The 20,327-nt window shown below is 39.1% G+C and overlaps 1 protein-coding gene across 1 annotated transcript in view; it reads right to left on the bottom strand.

Moving 5' to 3' along the window:
• Positions 1-787: 787 nt before the first annotated feature.
• The window catches only part of brinp2 (bone morphogenetic protein/retinoic acid inducible neural-specific 2), a 273,232-nt gene continuing 253,692 nt past the window's right edge, over positions 788-20,327 (bottom strand). The window contains exons 7-8 of the mRNA XM_060931207.1: positions 12,771-12,993; positions 788-2,822 (exon numbers count right to left, since the gene is read on the bottom strand). Of these exons, the coding sequence (XP_060787190.1) occupies positions 1,709-2,822; positions 12,771-12,993 (1,337 nt within the window). The 3' untranslated portion in view covers positions 788-1,708. The remainder of the gene's footprint in view (positions 2,823-12,770; positions 12,994-20,327) is intronic.

Below are 20,327 nucleotides of genomic sequence, written 5' to 3'. Positions count from 1 at the left end.
TTGTGCTGTATATTTGCATTATGGATGAGATGGGACATGAATTTTAATGCAAAATGACCCTAAAAAAATCATTAAATAGCCTCATGCTTGATCGCTTTCAGTTTCACAGACGCTTGAAGGAATTCAAATGTATGTTATGTATCATTGAGTGTATTTAATCATTGTAGGAGACAATGTGGAAAAGTAAAGACACAGAGCTTCTTATACAGAGCTTTGTGGTTTTGTTTTGTACAGAGCAGATACATATATTTGTCACAGAGTATGTCAATTATACTTTTTTATACAGATTATTAGTTACTGTAATCAAAAATCAGAGCTGAAAAAGAATAAAGAAGAAAAAAGCAAGAACTCAGGCAAAAAGGAGCAACACTTTTTTTTTTTTTTTTTGAAATAACGACACAGCGGACCAAGTGTGCTTTAATATCTGAACACAAACTCCACTTCATAAGGCAATAGATACGTGTTTTTGTTGAGTAAGAAATGTTTTTGGTCTTGGCCTGTTCCAAAAAGTACAAATTCATTCAATTCAATTCATAAGAGTGATGAGCCGGTTATATTTAAGAGAGCAATGTGCAGCTTTCACATCCTGAATGAGCATTAATGACAGAGCGATATTTACAAAGCTGCCCACAAACCTTCGCAAAACAATGTAATGTTATTATAAGATCAACATCTGAAAGACTGAAACATTTAAATAAGACAGTTTGCCATTTTGTTTGCCTTGATGTGAACCTTTTTTTTTTTTGTGTGTGTGTGTGTGTGTGTGTGTGTGTGTGTGTGTGTGTGTCATATCTCTCATATCTATCCGTATCAAGAATCTGTTAAGGGCATCTCAATTCGGTTATAAATACAGAGAAACATCTCTCAATACAGGATTTAGGACATCAGATAAAAATAGAAAAGTAAAGTCTCGATTGCTATGACTGTAGAACCAATTTTCACCATAAATTTATAAGAATGTAGTCCTCATCAACGATGCCCTTTTTCAAATAAAGTCACCAAATAATACCGAACATTTCCGAACACATAGAAAAAGATCAGACATGTCATGTTTGTACATTGTTCCACAGAAAAGGCTAGGATGCAGTTCTGTCTCTCTTCCAGCTCCACTCAAAAGCATAATTTGATTCAGTCTGTGTTAAATTTGCTTACCATTTAGATGGATGCGCACTTGCTATTCCCGTGTCAATCACAACTTAGAGTTGGTTCAGGTTTGCTGCTCAGTGGTGGCAGGATTAGAAAAGCAAACCCACAAGAACATGGATACTCATTCCCAAAATAACCTTTTATACCTCACTCTCCCTGCCTTTCTCATTCACATTCTGACAAACCCAAACACGCTTAAGCGAGAGAGAATGACATGAGCTAGCTGCGTAGCCAGCCGTGTTCTTTTTTCTCACGCACACCCAAGCTGGAGAGTATTAATCAAAGCTAGCCTAAAAAAAAAGACGTATAAACAAACTTACCATTCATGCCTTGATGTTTCAGTCAATCACATTTCTGAATAAAAGATTCCATTAAGGGTATCTCAGTCCATTGTTAAATACAGTATATACATCTGTGAATACAAGCTTTCAGAAGACAGATAAAATAACAGGAAAGTGCAAGAGAGAATTATGTAAGCTAGCTGCACAGCTGGCTGAATTCTCCCTCTTTCTCATTTGCAATTCACACACACACACACACAGGCAGGAGAGAGTTATATGAGCTAGCTGCACAGCTGGGCCAGTTCAGGTTTGGAGGCGCTGGGCAACTTGGCACTGAAGCTGCGAAGTGAGTCGCGGACACGCGCCACCTCACTGGCTGGGAGCTTGAGCCGGTGGCGAAGTAGGCAGGAGAAGAGGTCGAGAGGGCGCTCGGCGGGTGGCGAGAGCCGATTTACACGGTCACGGATCTCCATCAGTGCCAGAAAAGCAGCATCCTGTGTACCCTGCGTGTACGGGTAGTCCAACTGTGAGATCAGCTCCTTGACACCATCGGCATCGAAGTGCATGCTATAACCGAACACCCTCAAGCTGTTGATCTTCATGTACCCCAGGTTAGCAGAGTCCATTTCCAATGGCTCATAGAAGAGTGTCTCGTTGATACTTGGGTCATCTGTGAGGATACGGCTGCGCAAGTAGACATGCACTGTCTCAAAGAAGGACTTCCATTTAGTGCCCAGGACCAGCGTCCAATTGTGGCATGGCAGTGCCGAGTCCAATTTAGTTCGCTGCCAATCGGGGAAGTCGTTCTGCTTGACTGGCATGAACCAGCTCTCTGAATGGCTTCCCCCAAATGGGTTGACGTAGATGGCAGGCACAGGCTCCAGCGTGCTGTTTTGTGTGGTGCAGATCTGGAAAGAGATTCCCATGAGCATGTGCACCAGGTTGGACTTATTCTTGTTGCTCTTGAGTGTAAGCAGCATGCGCTTGCGCCACGCTGGGTTGAACCAGCTTCCCAAGCGCACATCGTTGCTGATGTAGATCGCGCGCACTTCCAGGCGCCCATCCAGACGCTGCAGCAAATGATGTGCCTCTGCATCCACCATGTCCAAATCAAAGTTCACATAGTGGTCCAGGGAAACGGCCACGGCTGGCCGGCATGAACCCAGCTGCAGGAAGCTACCAGGCATGCATGTGCCACAGCGGGTGACATTGTCCGGAGCACACAAGGAACACAGTGTCCCCTCACCAACCTGACAAGGAACTGTACCCTGGCAGGAGTTGCTCTGTTCTGTAGGACACAAGCAGTAATGCACTTCTTCTGAGAAGGAGCCAAGGATTCCATGCTCATTGCAGTACAGCAGAGACTGAACTCTGTTCAACCAGAAACCCAATGTCCTGCAGGAGAGACGACAACTATTAGCATAGAAACAATTAGAAGTAATTAGAAATGCACAGTTGGCTGCTTTTGACAGTGAAAGAAAATTAGATAAGCTCTACGATGCCATAAAAATAATAATTTGGTAAACTGCCTAAAAGTTTACAGAGGATGAAAACTGGTTGTATTTTCTTTCCACTAAATGAGGTAATCACTTCTCATGTCCATTAATTGGTAGGATTATTAAACAAGTGCCAGAGAACTGCATTAATACTAAACCAAGGGGAAAAAAAAAGTACAAGGCGAGCAACAGACTGTTCTATTTTCCTTTTCCATCATCCTATTTAGCGAGGGTCATGTTGGTTTGATAAATGCATTTGCCTTGGCAGATTCATCCATTGCTATCCTACTTACTTAAGAAAAATTGAGGAACACCAAGTTCCTCGCATTCTCTAGAGGCACCTTTTCCTCAGGCAGTTCTTGTCATCTGGATTGCTGAGGGCCTTACATTAGTCATACATGCCTTCTAATGTAACCGTGATGGCATTTTAAACAATTATGTATTTTAAAATAGCAACCGGGTGCTTGAATTTTAAGCGCACTCAACCAGAAGTGCAGGATATATTCCTTTTCCATGTCCTTTGCTGAATATACTGCCTTTTAATATGACAAATGAGTGACAAAGGTGGACAAAAGCTTTCTGTTTGGGTACATTTATATATAATGAAATCAGCTCAAGGGAACATTAAGGGCTAAGTGATATACAATTTATTTGAGCTGCCTCAGATCCAAAGCTGACAAAAGTGATTTTTACATCATCTCTCCAAACACATTTTGATTACAGTTCGGAGGGACACAGACAGTATGCTGAGGTCTTTTCACTGTCCGTGTCCATGGGAGCTACATTTTATTAGCGCAGTGGCACAAAATGGCATATAGCTTGTCAGAGCAGGGTTAGTAGATTATGTTAACTATGACCTGCCACTCTCTTCAAGCACTTCATTACAGTGCACACACACACTAACCACACTGCACAACAGTCTTCTCAATCTGGTTTAGAGAAGCTAAAGATCTCTGTCTGTGAGGCTGCATCTTCTTTGCTTGTCTCATGGATCTCACATCTCTGTCTAGCTATTTTCGTCCCCTGTTTTCTGTTTTCTCTGTGATTTCAGCTCCAGCTCCATAATATTACTGCCCACATCGCTGCACTCAGCATCGAATACCAACTCGATTTCTTTAAACGTTAGTCGTCAATCATGTGGACATGTAGCTCTGATTCTTCGAGTACATGATCAGTATGAAACATATGAAGTGCATTAAAATAAATTTGTCCACTGTCAGTTTTACTAATGCTATTGATTATGTTAAAGTCACATTATGTAATGTATCAGTTAACATGAACAAACTGTGAACTTCAGCATTAATACACCATTATTTAGCATTGTATAAACTAATCTTTTTTTCATAATAAACCAAATAAGACAAATAATCAACACCCACGATAACCGATGTTCATACTATTTATGAGCAAAATTTATGCCACAATGACCGACGTGAACCTTCACCTTAATTAATAGTTGTTAACAGTTGTTAACTGCCAAAACTCAGAACTGAGGCTGAAGTTCCAACATTTATACTTGGAGAACAGAATTCAGGAAATTAGCAATAGGCTGTACAAGTGCATCTAAAAAATAGAATATCGTGAAAAAGTTCATTTTTTTGTAAGTTAATTCAAAAAAGGTAAACTTTCATATATTCTATATTATTTACATGTAAAGTGAAATATTTCAAGCCTTTTTTGTTTTAATTTTGATGATTATGGCTTATAGCTCATGAAAATCAGGAATGCAGTATCTCAAATTATTAGAATATTTTCTAATATCAATCAAAAAAGGATTTACAATACAGAAATGTCCAACTTCATTCATACACTCAGTACTTGGTTGGGGCTCCTTTACCATGAATTACTGTATCAATGCGGTGTGGCATGGAGGCAATCAGCCTGTGGCACTGCTGAGGTGTTATCGAAGCCCAGGTTGCTTTCATAGCAGCCTTCAGCTCGTCTGTAATTTTGGGTTGGGTCTTCCTCAGCTTCCTCTTGACGATACCTCAGAGACTCAGTCTGGGGTTCAGGTCAGATGAGTTGGCTGGCCAATCAAGCACAGTAATATCATGGTCAGCAAACCATTTGGTCATAGTTCTGGCACTGTGAGCAGGTGCTAAGTCCTGCTGGAAAAGGAAATAAGCATCTCCATAAAGCTTGTCAGCAGATGGAAGCATGAAGTGCTCTAAAATCTCCTGGTAGATGGCTGTGTTGACTTTGGACTTGATAAAACACAGTGGACCAACAGCAGCAGATGACAAGACACCCCAAATTGATTTCCAAATGAAATGCAAAATTAATTTTCATAGCCCAGGTAAGACACTTCTGATATTGTCCCTGGTTCAGGAGTCGCTTGATATTAGGAATGTGACAGTTGTAGCCCTTTCCAGAAGACATCTGTGCGTGATGGGTCTTGATGCACTGACACCAGCCTCAGTCCACTCCTTGTGAAGCTCTCCTAAGTTCTTGAATCAAATTGTCTTGACAATCCTCTCAAGGCTAAGGTCATCCCTGTTGCTTGTGCACCTTTTCCACCCAGCCTTTTCAGCAATGACCTTCTGTGGCTTACCATCCTTGTGGAGGGTGTCAATGATCATCTTTTGGACAACTGTCAAGTCAGCAGTCGTCCCCATGATTGCGGTTGTGTGTTGTGCGATTCTGGTTGTCTGAACTAGACTGAGAGATACACAGTATTTATACTGTTTTACTCAAACCCAAAATGAAATATTCTAATGTTTTGAGATTTTTTTTTGCACAATTGGTCTAAATTAAAATAGAAAAATGTTTGAAACATTTTAGATTACATGTAATGAGTCTAGAATATATACATTTTCACTTTCTTAAATAACAAGGGAAATATTGAACTTTTTCACAATATTCAAATTTTTTGAGATGCCCCTGTAATTCGATTATTGATCATTTATTGCAATTTATTTTTAGTCATGGACTGAATAAACATCAATGCAAGTATTTTTGTTAACATGGCTTTTGGTGTATTAATGCTGCAGTTCATGGTTTGTTAACTAAGGTAGTAAATAATGCTCATTAAGTAAACTTTAATTACCTTAAATGAGATTGACTGTGGCTTTAATAGGTAACTGAATGCCAAATATTACACATGATTTTGTGAAGGCTCATACATAAACATCATGTATCTTTTTATGTTTTTTGCTTAAAGACCACATGTGTCAAACCAAATCCAGCTTGGTTTCATTTGTACAATGGTTTATTAGGATCACTGTAGGTTAAAAAAAAAAAAAAAGGAGCTGAGGGTAGAGGTAATCGGGGTGGATCCAGGAAAATGGGAAGGGGGGGGGGGCTGCATCAACCTAGTAAGGCCAGGGGTCCTGGGGCTGCAAGAGGCCCCCGGAAGCTCTGCAGTTTTTAAATGCCCGGAGATGCATGCATTTTGAGCTGTCAGAGACATGTTGTAAATGAAATTTCTTAAAGAAAATTGCCATATCAAAAATATGTTTTAAAAATAGGAACTTTGAAAACCATTTTATTAGTTACTGAAAATTATATTGTCAGAGTTGCAGGTATAGGAGTAGAACTTAATTACAACTGATATATTGTAATATTTATGAAAGTTGCATTATCATATAACACATTACCACATGACACATTACAGTGTAGTACCCTGACCACAAAACACCTTATAATCAATAAATTATTACTATTTTAGCAACTGCAATCTGAGCTCCCACTCAGGACATGCAATGTACATATAAGACAGTGAATATACCCAGGTAAACTGAGGGAATGTAAGTGGCCACTTAAGAGAGAGTTTAATACCAAGATAACTATAAACAAAAATGGCAAGAGTCGCATGTCTATAATACAAAGTCAGTAACTACAGTCTGAGCTCCTGAGTCTAATAGACTGAGATAACGATACAATGATTATGTGAGTTGCATGTGAACAAGTCCTATAATAAGTCTTAGTTCCCAAGACTCAGGGGATTAATAATAATAAAAAAACATTCTTCTTGGGTGCTTTGTAGCATACATGTTAATAACTTTGCCATAATCCAGTTTAATGTCTCTGTGGACTAACAGGAGGATCAGCACATCTAGGCACTCTTCCAGCATAGTGCACATTCTTAATGTACCTGAGAGAGAGATTTGCTCTTTCAACCCCTGCACTAGTTACAGGACAAAGCAGCAACAGATACAAAATCATGTGTATATTTGGGAACATCCTTGCTTTGCACAATCCAGCTGCTGTCGTAAAAATCAAAGTGAGTCTCACCCCCAAAAACGGCACGTGTACCATGTACATACACAGTGTATAGTGAGTACAGGGATACCCTATTAATGAATACAAGCAGTAACTGGACAGCCGACACGTGTGTGTACACAGTAAGCCTGCTGCAGCATCTTATCATTTTGGCTTGTGAACATGTATTAATGATACCATAAATATAAAAGGATGGCGCACACCCTTTACATGAAGTCTACAGTGCAGTCCAGGAATACAGTATGTTACGTCAACACATGAAGTTCCCGTGCCCTGTTAAAATCCAACAGGACTCGCCCAGCTTGCTTTTCACTGCATTCGTGTCATGAGCCAAAAAACCTAAGCTACACAGCAAAATCCCCAGTGTTGAATTAACACCCAGAGTGTTGATTTAACACCCTACTGTGTTTATATAGGTCCAATTGGACCCAGATTAACTCTGAAAGTGTTAATTCAACACTGAGGAATTTGCTGTGTAGGAACCTACTATTAAATATAAATTTATACCATAAACTCTTCAGCTCAATTCCACATAGTGATTTATTTTGTTTATTTTTTTAAACCTTATTAATTAAAAAAAGGGGGCATATCTTGGTATCTGCAATACAATCAAGTCACAATTCCAAGTAGCCATGTACTAAAACTATTTTTTTTTTTTGGATGGGGGGCACCCCTTAAATCTGTGCCAGGTAATATTCTGAGATTATAAAATCATACATTGTCAAGGGAAAAAAAACCCCTCAAAAATTTCATGATGGAAAAGTCACAAGTTCACAAGAAAAAAACACCTTGGAAAAATAGTGTTTTTTTTGTTTGTTTGTTTTGTTTTTCTTTCTTTTCAAGGAACCAGATCGTTTCATTTAGCAAGGATCAACAGCATCATACTATATATGCATCACAATGAACCGAGAGTTATAGGATATGCTGTCTTTCCTCCTGGATCATGCAATATAAAAGAATAAAACACAGAGAGGTTTTCAACTGCATTTCCCAGAATGCACTGCAGCCAGGAAGCTGGGAAGCATGAGATCGTTTCCGAGTTTTTTCTTGTAAATTTGTGACTTCTTAAACTTGTAATTTCTGAATTCTTTATATAAGAATTTGAGTTTTTCTTCTTGCAAATTTATGACATTATCATGAGTTTTTTTTTAGTAAATTTTCAACTTCAATCTTAGAAATTTGGAGTATTTTCTAGGTATATTATCACCCTCTCCCAGCTCCATTTTTTTCTTACAAAGACCCTAATAAGTAGTCATACACTTGGCCCACCTGAACTTAGAAAAAATAATAGTAAAACAGTACTGATAAACATTTTCACACTATCTGGAATACACAGCAGATCCACACAGCATGCACAATCTTAAATCTCAATGTGTTTAAATAAAACCAATAAGTGGTAGTATTTTTTTCCTCAAATACAGGGTAGTAACCTTAAACTGCAGTATATATTTGTACTCTAGTTTCTACGGCAGCTGGCTTGACTGCAGTTTGAGCTTGATGTAAGTCACACTTGCATCTAAAAACAATTTAGAAGCATGTGAGATGGGGACATATAAAAAAATAAATAAATCAATTGCTGTCTTGATCTGTACAATTGAACTGGTAAGTGTGACATGCTCGTGCATTTCAAGTGGATGTTATACAACATTAGGATAACCTACCATCAAACAATCTTTCTATATTAATAACATTGCCATAAAATACTTTTGTAACAATTTCACTGAAAAGGTTAAAATTAAAATAATATATTAATAATAGGGCAAAATTACACCTTATATATGCTGATCTATTTTTCTGTATTTACATAGACAAAAGTTGGTGCACACTCAAAAACACTGTTCTTCAGGTTTGGAGGTTTTAATGCTGAAATATAGTTCCTACTTTCTACCAAGGGAATTTATAGCCATCATTATCAATGCTGTGTATGTGCCTTCAAAATCTAATGCCAAGTAAGCTTTGGATATTCCCCACGATCAGTTGACTGCAAGCCTAGAAGGTGTTATAATAGTAGTGGGTGATTGCATAAAGCTTAAGACACTCCTACTTAAATTCTACAAGAATTGAACAGAGCTACAGGAATTCAGTTCGTCTATCCTATCATATATGAACATTTGCATAAAAGACGATCAGAATGTTCCACACTTGGAAGCTATACCTGAACACTGTAAGTATAGTTTCTGATCAGGTCATGTGACATAGCTTTTAAGACAACCCACATAAAAAAGGGCATCTGGGATGTCAAGCCATAATGGACTACAAAAATAAGAACATACTCAATCCCAACAATGACATTTACCTCCCTGGTGTTCAAAACCGGTTATTTTCCTGCTTAGACAACCAGAACGCCAGTGTTGGCACAATTACTGTGCTGAAAGGTAAGTACACACTTGCCTTGCAATATCATGAAGTACAATCCACTCCATAAAGGATTAACATCAACAGACAGCCAGTCCTGGGTTGCATTTAAGGTGTTTACCACATGTATAGCAAGATGCATTCCAGACTTGCCTGAAATCCACTACCATTCCTTGCTGCAAAACGTCAAAAGCTGAAACGACTATCACTCAGCTGGGCCATTCTCAGAAAAATGTGACGAGTAACGGTAAAGACATTTAAAATATTTTTGGATACACTAATTTTAGTTAATACCTGTAAATATATTTAATAGACAAAAAAACATATTTCATGAATTCACAAAGCAAGAGATATCATTATTATGAAAATAATAATGCCCAGTTGTCTTTACTGTTACCCATAATGTCTTTACCGTTATCCTATAGAGTAATGGTAAAGACAACACTGGGTAACGGTAAAGGCATCTCATGGCATTTTTGGGTCACTGAGTGCAGAAAAAAAAATTATGCATTTATTATCCCATCCTAACTTGCTACTTGGGGCAGCATGGTGGTGTAGTGATTAGCACTGTCACCTCATAGCAAGAAGATTCTGGGTTCAAGCCCAGTGGCCAAGGAGGGCCTTTCTGTATGGAGTTTGCATGTTCTCCCCTGCATGGTTTGTGGGGTTTCCTCCGGGTGCCCCGGTTTTCCCCACAGTCCACAGACATGCAGGTTAGATTAACTGGTGGTTCTAAATTGACCATACAGTAGGTGTGAATTAGTGTGTGAATGGTTGTTTGTCTCTATGTGTCAGCCCTGCAATGACCTGGCAACTTGTCCAGGGTGTACCCTGCCTCTCATCCATAGTCAGCTGGGATAGGCTCCAGTTTGCCCATGACCCTGCACAGGATAAGCAGTTATGGATAATGGATGGAAGTTGCTACTTAGCTAACTAAACTTTTTCAACATGCATCATCATTATCTTTATGATTTGGGGGTAATGGCAAAGACAGTTAATTTCCCTGACAGCTCGAAATTTTATATTTACCTGTTCAGTATCCTGGATTCCAACATTCATGCACCAGTGATTTTTTTTTTTTCAAAATGGCTGCTCAACATCCTGGTCCTTCCTCATGTAGCTGCACTGCTCTCTATTGTTAAAGCCCTGAGTTACAACATGATTTTACCATTTGGGTAATGGTATAGACATCAAGAAAGTACACATCTTGTGCATATATGTTAGTCTATACACCAAAAACCATTGAAGCAAAGATCATGATATTTTCCACAATAAAAAGTGAAGGTATAGAGGTAATATTTCAGAAAGAAAAATGAAAATAAAATTAAAAACAAAGGAATAATTTTCATTCAAATTTCACTAATCCTCATTTCGACACATGGAGGTAATGACATTTTGGTATATTTAGGCCAAATACAATTTTTGCAAATGCAGACAAGTTGACTCAATAATTTTTTTTTTTACTGTTCTGTTGAATGCTTTCTTAAAATAAATGTATAATAGAGGGCCAGGATTCATGGTTTTAGAGAAAAAAAACAAACTTCATGTTTAAAATTGAATTTGTCACATTTTCTGAGAATGGCCCAGCTGTTAGAAGTACCTCCAAACTCTGATATTAAGAAAGATACTGTATCAAAGCCATCATCTTCTCTGAGCAAGCAGATACACAGATGACTTGGTCTTGACTGTGCTTCACACAGCTTAAGATATATGGAGCATCAAACTACGTATGTGAGAATTTTTAACTTATTTAATTTTTATTTAAAAGAGAAGTTTTATTAAGAACAAATTCTTTATTTATAATGGAAGCCTGGCAATTGTTAGGAAATTTCATTCCAGCTCTTTAGACTAAAAATCACTAGTTAATAAATGTAAGCAACATATGCCTGGGAACTTCATTCTGCACTTGGATCCTGGATTTTGTAACCAACAGATCCAATTCTGAGAATAATGGGAAACAGTCTTGAACATAAGCATTCAGGGCTGTGTCTTCAGCACCCTTCTCTACTTTCGGTTCACACCTGACTGCATCCTGAACCACTTTTCTAACACCACAGTTAAATTCACAGAGGACATCACCATAGTGGGACTGACATCAAATAACAACAAGAAAGCCTACGTGGCATAACCAGGCAGAGTGGCACCTGGAAAACAACATCAAAGAAATGAGAGAGATCACTGTTGAGTTCAGGAATTCGAGGAGCACCCCTGTCTTTACGTATATGTAGAGGAGCTGGAAAGAGTAGACAGTTTCAATTTCTTGTGGGTCTGCTTCACACAGGATCTTTTACATCGTGGTTTTCACTTAGTGCACAACAGCGACTGCTCTTTCTATGGACACTTACAAAAGCCAGAATACAAGTAAAGAGTGTCGTACACCAGCTGCACTGCTGCCAACCAGAGACTTGTACAGAGTGGGGAAAACCACCCAAAAGGTTATCCAGACAAAGCTTCCAAAACTGGATGACATTTATGCTGACTGTCTGTTAGTGGTATAGTACTTGAGATTGGTCTTGAGACCAATTTTTGAAGGTTTCGGTCTTGTCTCAGACTCTACCGCATTTTTACTCAGTCTTGTCTCAGTCTCAGACATAGCGACTCGGGATTTTATTTCAAGACCGGCCAAGACCATAACTATGGAGATTTCACTAAATTACCCATGTCTGATTTATTTGTTAACATAATTACTGTGATTGGATGTAAAACTTCCTACTTCAAATGCAACCAATAACATGAATCATTGCTAATTTTAATTTTTTTTTTTTTTACTGTTAATGGTTATCACCCCTCCCTGACCCCCTTCACACACACTGGTCTGATTCTGGTCTTGACTCGGTCTTGCCCTGCCTTGGTCTTGGTCTTGACTTGGTCTCAACCCCTCAAAGTTTTGTCTTGGTCTCAACACACTCTGGTCTTGGTCATGACTTGGTCTTGGTTTGGTGGTCTTCACTACAACACCTCCATCTGTACAGGATGACTAGTAGCATTGCAGGAGTCAAAACCCATCCAGCACACTAGCGCTTTGTTCCTCTACCTTCTGAAAAGTGCTACAGGATTATTCACACAAGAACAGATTGCATAACAGTATTCTCCCAAGAGTTCTGATTTGTACTTACTCCTACCCCCCAACCCAAATTCTGCTAAGGGTGACTAATGCCTCTTTATTCTTTGTATGCCTTCTTCAAGAGCTCTTATCTTATCTACGGTATATGCTAAATATAGTACATGTTATTAAGCAAATATTCCATCTAAAATGGAAAAGGCACTTTACCTTTCTCTGGGCAGGATGATCTTTGGCTGCTTGGGACAGCGCTTACTGAGGGTGAAGAGTTTCCGCACAATTTTGTTGGCTTTACCAAAGATTAGTTGAGTGCTGGTCTCCAGCTGAGTGTGGCGTCTCTGCAAAGCCGTGTCCAAACTCCAGAACTTCAGGATAGATGATGTGTTCAAAAAGCGATCGGTGGGCAGCTTCTTCAGAAAGGCCTTAAATTCATCTGGAAAAAAAAACAAAAACAAATAAGGACACAAATCATATTTACAACCTGTCCACAACAAAACAAAAACTAGACAGTCTGTACATGAAACACTGATTCGTGAAAATAACCAGCAGGAAATAGCTGATGTTCCTAGTGAATTCTAAGAGCTTTGATTCTGAGTAATTGGCCGTGAAACGTGGGTGGAGGAGAAGTAACATTTAAGATAATAACCAGAACATCTCAAGGAAATGCACAGTGAGCGGCTTAAAACATGTGGACTCTGAGTGAGAACACTGTGGAAAAGCTACAGCAATCAGTACAGAATTTTTCAGCTTGTATCCCTTTTCTGGGCTTCTAATGGCAAATATACACAATAAGATCTCATCTCATTATCTCTAGCCGCTTTATCCTGTTCTACAGGGTCGCAGGCAAGCTGGAGCCTATCCCAGCTGACTACGGGTGAAAGGCGGGGTACACCCTGGACAAGTCGCCAGGTCATCACAGGGCTGACACATAGACACAGACAACCATTCACACTCACATTCACACCTACAGTCAATTTAGAGTCACCAGTTAACCTAACCTGCATGTCTTTGGACTGTGGGGGAAACCGGAGCACCCGAAGGAAACCCACGCGGACACGGGGAGAACATGCAAACTCCACACAGAAAGGCCCTCACTGGCCACGGGGCTCGAACCCAGACCTTCTTGCTGTGAGGTGACAGCGCTAACCACTACACCACCATGCCACCCACACAATAAGATGTGAAGGATAATTGTTCTCTGGATGAAGTGCAATATCAATAGCTGTGGAACATAGGCACCAGGCCTATTTGCTTGCCTGAAAATGCCGAACAAGCAAGAAACACCAGACTTCAGGGACAACATCAAATTCAAATTATCCTAATGCCCATTTTAACTTCAAGAAGTGGTTGAGCTGACACTGGCAGGACTTGGAAATGACTGAAATAAAGATGCTAGTGCAGATGTGGACAGTGAGAAATGGGTGAACTCATGGGGATTTCTTCAGGCTATTGGACATGTAACTTGGGTTCCACTGAGCACCCTGCTGTCCCAGGCAATTATAATGTGCAATGATCCTGTGTAAGATGGCAAGCCCATAGGCTCCCACCAATAACACTGAATCAGTGTTGGATAACATTGGGTTTGGCTCAGAGAGTCGTTTGAGCTCAGTTTACCCACTGCTCTATTCATCCATGACCAGCTGTGCTCTCTCTCGCTCGGTCAGTCTCAGACATATCAATGTGACCTTCATCAGAATCAACTTTCTATTAACAACTGCATTATTTTTGTCACCTTTTTAGTTCCATTTTATGCACTTATTTGCTTTAGTAGGACTGCACTGTCATCTCTCACACATATGCAAATTACTTTCATCATTTAAATATGCACATAGTATATGTTATTAGGAAACTATGTCACTTAACAAATGACACTGTCCCATTCATCAGTGTCTCACAATGAGGGTTACTGCTTAATTTCCATAAAAATTAGTCGGCAGTGCTAATGTTAAAATGCACAGACGTATACCACTATAAATCAGTGCACTGTATAGAAATGTTACTTAATGAAAGAACTTCCGTTGTGTTTGGTATAAGAAAGCGCAGACCTGGTTGTCTACTATGCCAAGTGATGAAACACAGCCATGAAAGCACACCTGTCTCTGTCTCTCTGTCTGTGTTTTTGACTTGATGTGGTCTGTGTTTTTCTTTTTGTTGCTCGGGCTGATAGATCTCATCTCTCACTTCTCTTCTCCTTAGTGACTTATCCTCTCTTTTTTATCCTGCCCTCTCCTCCCCTTTATCTCTCTCTTTCCAGGTTGTCCTGCTGCTGCTGCTGAAGGAGGCTCATTAGTATTCGTGGCACACTTAGGGAATGTGCTCTGCCTAGCCACCTCTTTTTCAACTTCGTGTTCAAATTCATGAACAATTGAGCTCTTTCAAAATGTTACCAATAAAGGGGGGAAAAAAGAAATTCCTGTGATTTTCAATCACAGACACTGCAGCAAATGAGTATTTCAAATGACCATAAATAGGAAGAGAAATAAGGGCTGCAGCAGTCTAATTATGTCCAATTAGATGCCAGACATGGGCTTTGCATTGCAGGGCTCCAAATTAGGGAGTAAAGGACATCTGTAAATGAGCTCTGGATGTTTTAGCACTCCTGCCCTGAAGACAAAATTCTCTTTCTCTCCTCAGACATAATGCTGCTCATTATACAAGCGCCATGCACACCTGCATCCTGATATCTGAATAGCCGCCCAGTGTTCAAACCAACCCTGTAGAAAAGCAAGGGCCACTCTCCCTTGTTGACGTGAAGGGTCAGTACAGAATTACACCTCTTTAATAAGGGGGTCAATGGCCAATACACAGCAGCAATTAACCTCCCCTTTTGACAGACTAGCAGAAAAGAGTAAAGCTGAATAAAGAATATTTTTAACCATTTTCTCATTTTTATTGAAAAATTAATCCTTTCAAAATCATGTCGTGTTACTAACAGTTCCTTGATATGCTGCAAAGTGTACAAATTACAAGGAGAAATAAGGCTTTGAAAGCTGCACAAACCTTGAATAAATGACACAGCATAGATGCTAAGGAACTGTACTCCAGCCACAGGAAACAATTCTGTCTGAACATAGCACTTTAGAGAAGCAGGTGGTATTATGTTAGCAGGAAGCACTATGTGAGAGAAAAATATCAGTGGTAATAAAAAACACGGGGGGAACTATAGAAGCTCTGGAATGCCAGAGAACCATAATTAAATGTTGTGTGATGGGGGAAACTGTTTTACTATAAAAGTACCACTTTTTTTTAATAAAAAAAAGTCTTAATTCCCTTTTTTTCAGAGTTGCAAAAATAGCAACCTCCCCCCCAAAAAAAACACTCCACAAAATTTACATATATATTCTATGATATATTGGGTGGCACAGTGGTGTAGTGGTTAGCACGGACGTCTCATGGCAAGAAGGTATTGGGTTCAGACCTGGGACTTTTCTGTGTGCAGTTTGCATGTTGCCTGCATGGGTTTCCTCAGGGTGCTCTGGTTTCCTCCAACAGTCCAAAGACATGTGGATTAGGTCAACTTGCTACTCTAAATTGCCCATAGGTGTGAATGTGAGTGTGAATATTGTTTGTCTCTGTGTTAACCCTGCGATAGATTGGTGACCTGCCCAGGGTGTACCCCATCTCTCACCCGAAGTCAGCCAAGATTGGCTCCAGCTTCCCCCGTGACCCTGATGGATACTGGTAAGTGGTATCGGTAATGGATGGATGTACTATATATTATGCCGACTTTATTATGCCTGCAAGAAAAGGCTTGATTTATCTGGATAATTATCTTCAGGATATCAGTGAAATGTATGCCAACTATTCAAATGAAACCCAGAACAACAAAGTTCTCATATCGTGCTGCAACTGGAGAAACATATCAGGCTTTCCAATTTGAATGACCTATTATAATCTGGTGATATGCTTTTTCATATGAGGCAAATAAGATTCTCAAGTTCATTATACCTGCAATGAACTGCTTTGCATCTAAATGGAGGCAAAACATAATCATCATCACCAATGCTGTCTGGTTGAACATGAAAAATCAGCAGTGGATCAAACTCTGAGGTGGTTTCCAGTCCATCATCATCAAATAGCACTGTGTGCTGAATAAAAATAAAAACTCATCAGAGTGTGTTTAGATCTTAATGAGATGAAACTGATTTTGGATATGAAAATGGAGGCTGCTGGCCTTCGTCATAGTTTCTTTTTGCATCTGACTGATCTGAGCTGTGGTATAAGTTATATTAACAGGTCTTTTTCTTTTCTTCATGTGAGGATTAAAAAGATTTATATGCTATGTGCAGCAGGATGAGAGACATAGCCGCTGGCCTCTATGTGTCTTTTTTGTCTCTAATAGGAGTTTGAGTTTGGAACTGCAGGAGTTGTTCAGCTCCCTGAGGAGATGGCATTAATCACAGATTGGTCAGGGGAACGGGAAGCTGAGAGCTGTAGAATTATGAGCTATCTGGAGAAGCTAGTAGCTGCCAGAGTAGCTATTAAACCAGTTCCTGCCACAATTGGACAAAATTTCGCCATTGTGGATCTAATCTGCATCAGATTAATAGTGCAGAAGTTTCATTGCTGCACTAATCAGAATGTAAGTCACAAATAAAAATCTTTGATAGGATAAAGATCGCCATGCCTAGATTCTTCTATCAGGAAATGAAATGATCATTAAATGTACTTATATTAGTACACAGAAGTTTTTGGTGATTAATAAATGATGGAAATTATAGTTTCAAGGATTTTTCTATCTTTTGCTCACATAACTGGAGCAGTAGATAATCAATCTGAGGTCAGGAAATTCCCGAATACTGACGTTTTCCATCCTATTTCATACAGAATAATTTCCTGAAATGTTAACCATAAAATCAGAGATCACGTCAGGGCTGGAGAGATCTGAGGCTTGGATTTTCAGGCTCATTCCATGATAAGATAGACATGAAACGTATTTTCTGGTGTTCACCAACCTTTTCTTCTGACAAGGTGAAGGTGTTTTTCTCCATTAATCAAATGACTGGATTGGCAGACAGTTTGAGTTATCGTAGGCCAGGTGCTTCCTGAATTCTAATGTAGATCTGACAGGTTTCCTCCTTGCAAAACAGTGCAAAAAGATTTGCAGAGTCAGAAATCATTTTAACCCAGACTTAAAATGACTTCTGACTTGAACTGTGTGTTATACTACATATGTATGCAGTGTCGATCATTGCCATGCCATCCTCCATTTCATACAAAGCTTGGCTTTACCATGGATCATGACCTGTCACTCACTGACACTCTCATTGACTCAGTGCCTGAATTAGAACAATCCTTTTAATGGACTATAAAACACAAGACATTGAATGGAAAATAAATGTCCAGTATCTTATGGACTATACTGCAGGAATGCTATTACACTGAGAATCTAATGACATAGAGGATGGATACTTAACCCTACACTTTTAGAATACATATTACAGCATCCAGTGTATGTCCTTCTTAATTATTAGCTAATAGTTACTGAAACAAACCTACCGTAAAAAAAAATGGAGAACACAGATCTTTATGACTAAAATCACTTATTATCTCTCTTTATTAATTGGACCTGACCAGAAACTAGAAGAGTACTCGATAGAAAGCATACCTCCACCAAGCCACATATTAGAATTTACAGATGTTTACTATGTTTACATACATATCTGGATTTGCACCAAAATCTAATCAGTGGTTCCTTGACCCATGACTCATCTTTCCTCAAAGTTTCATCAAAATCTGTTTAATATTTTTTGTGTTATTTTTGGAAAACACACACAAAAAAGTCCTGGATCTGCATAGATATCTGTATCCTGGATCAACACACATCCAGATTTGCATCAAAATCTAAACAATTGTTCCTTGGCCCATGGCTCACCTTTCCCCACAATTTCATCAAAATCCATTCACTACTTTTTGAGTTACATTGGTAAAAGTCAAATAAACTAACAAACATTACATTACATTACATGGCATTTAGCAGACGCTCTTATCCAGAGCAATGTAGAACAAGTGCAAAAGTCAGTTACAAGAAGTGCTGAACTTCTAGACAAGAAAGTTCTAGTGGCAACTGAACAAGTGACAGAATAATACAACCCCAATTCCAAAAAAGATGGGGCACTATATAAAACAAATAAAATCAGAATATGATGAGTTACAAATCATGGAAACCCTATATTTCATTGAAAATAGTACAAAGATAACACATCAAATGTTGAAACTGAGAAATGTTATAGTTTTTTGAAAAATATATGCTCATTTTGAATGTGATGTCAGCAACATGTTTCAGAAGAGTTGGGACAGGAGCAACACAAGCCTGAAAAACTTGTGTAATGCTAAAAAAACACATAATTTGATAACTGCCAACAGGTCAGTAACATGACTGGGTATAAAAAGAGCATCTCAGAGAATCGGAGTCTCTCAGAAGTAAAGATGGGGAGGGGTTCACTGCTCTGTGAAAGACTGTGTGGGCAAACAGTGCAAGAATTTAAGAATAACGTTCCTCAATGTAAAATTGCAAAGAGTTTGGGGATCACATCATCTGTGGTACATTATATCATTAAAAGATTCAGAGAATCTGGAGAAATCTTTGTATGCAAGAGACAAGGCTGAAAACTGACACTGGATGCCTGTGATCTTCAGGCCCTCAGGCGACACTGCATTAAAAGCAGACATGTGTCTGTAGTGGAAATCACTGTTTGGGCTCAGGAACACTTCAGAAAACCATCATCTGTGAAAACAGTTCATTACTGCAGCCACAAATGCAAGTTAAAACCAGATATAAACAATATCCAGAAACACCACCACCTTCTCTGGGCCTGAGCTCTTTTACGATGGACTGAGGCGAAGTAGAAAATTGTCCCAAGGTCTGATGAATCAAAAGTAGAAATTCTTTTGAGAAACCATGGACACCACGTCCTCCAGGCTAAAGAGGAGAGGGACCATCCGGCTTGTTATCAGTGCACAGTTCAAAAGCCAGCATCTGTGATGGTATGACGATGCATTAGTGCACATGACATGCGTAGCTTGTACATCTGGGAAGGCATCATTAATGCTGGATAATATATACATGTTTCAGAGCAATATGCTGCCATCCTGGCAAAATCTTTTTCAGGGAAGGGCTTTCTTCTTTCAGCAAGACAATGCCAAACCGCTTTCTGCACATATTAAAACTGCATGGCTCCGTAGTAAAAGAGTCCGGATGCTGAACTGGCCTGCCTGCAGTCCAGACCTGTCTCCCATTTAAAACATTTGGTGCATTATGAAGTGAAAAATATGACAAAGGAGACCCCGAACTGTTGAGCAACTGAAATTGTATATCAGACAAGAATGGGACAACATTTCTCATTCAAAACTACAGTGATTGGTCTCCTCAGTTCCCAAACATTTACAGTGTTGTTAAAACTGAAGGTGATGCAACACAGTAGTTAACATGCTCCTGTCCCAACTTTTTTGAAATTTGTTGCTGATATCAAATTCAAAATGAGCGTATCTTTTTCAAAAAACAATAAAATTTCTCATTTTCAACATTTGATATGTTGTCTTTGTACTATTTTGAATGAAATGTAGGGTTTCCATGATTTGCAAATTATCATATTCTGTTTTTATTTACAGCTCACACAGCATCCCAACTTTTTTGGAATTGGGCTGTAGTTAATACTCAAACAGCCAAGGAAGCAAACCAACCAAATGAACTGATGGAGAAAAAAAAAAACCTCCAATGGCTATCCCCAAACTAGACTGTACACAGCCTGGGTTGGTCTAGACCAA

This window comes from Neoarius graeffei, chromosome 1 (genome assembly GCF_027579695.1).
Source record: "Neoarius graeffei isolate fNeoGra1 chromosome 1, fNeoGra1.pri, whole genome shotgun sequence".
NCBI lineage: Eukaryota > Metazoa > Chordata > Actinopteri > Siluriformes > Ariidae > Neoarius > Neoarius graeffei.
The sequence above is the reverse complement of the archived record's forward strand: the minus strand, read 5'-3'. Positions and strand labels throughout refer to the sequence as shown.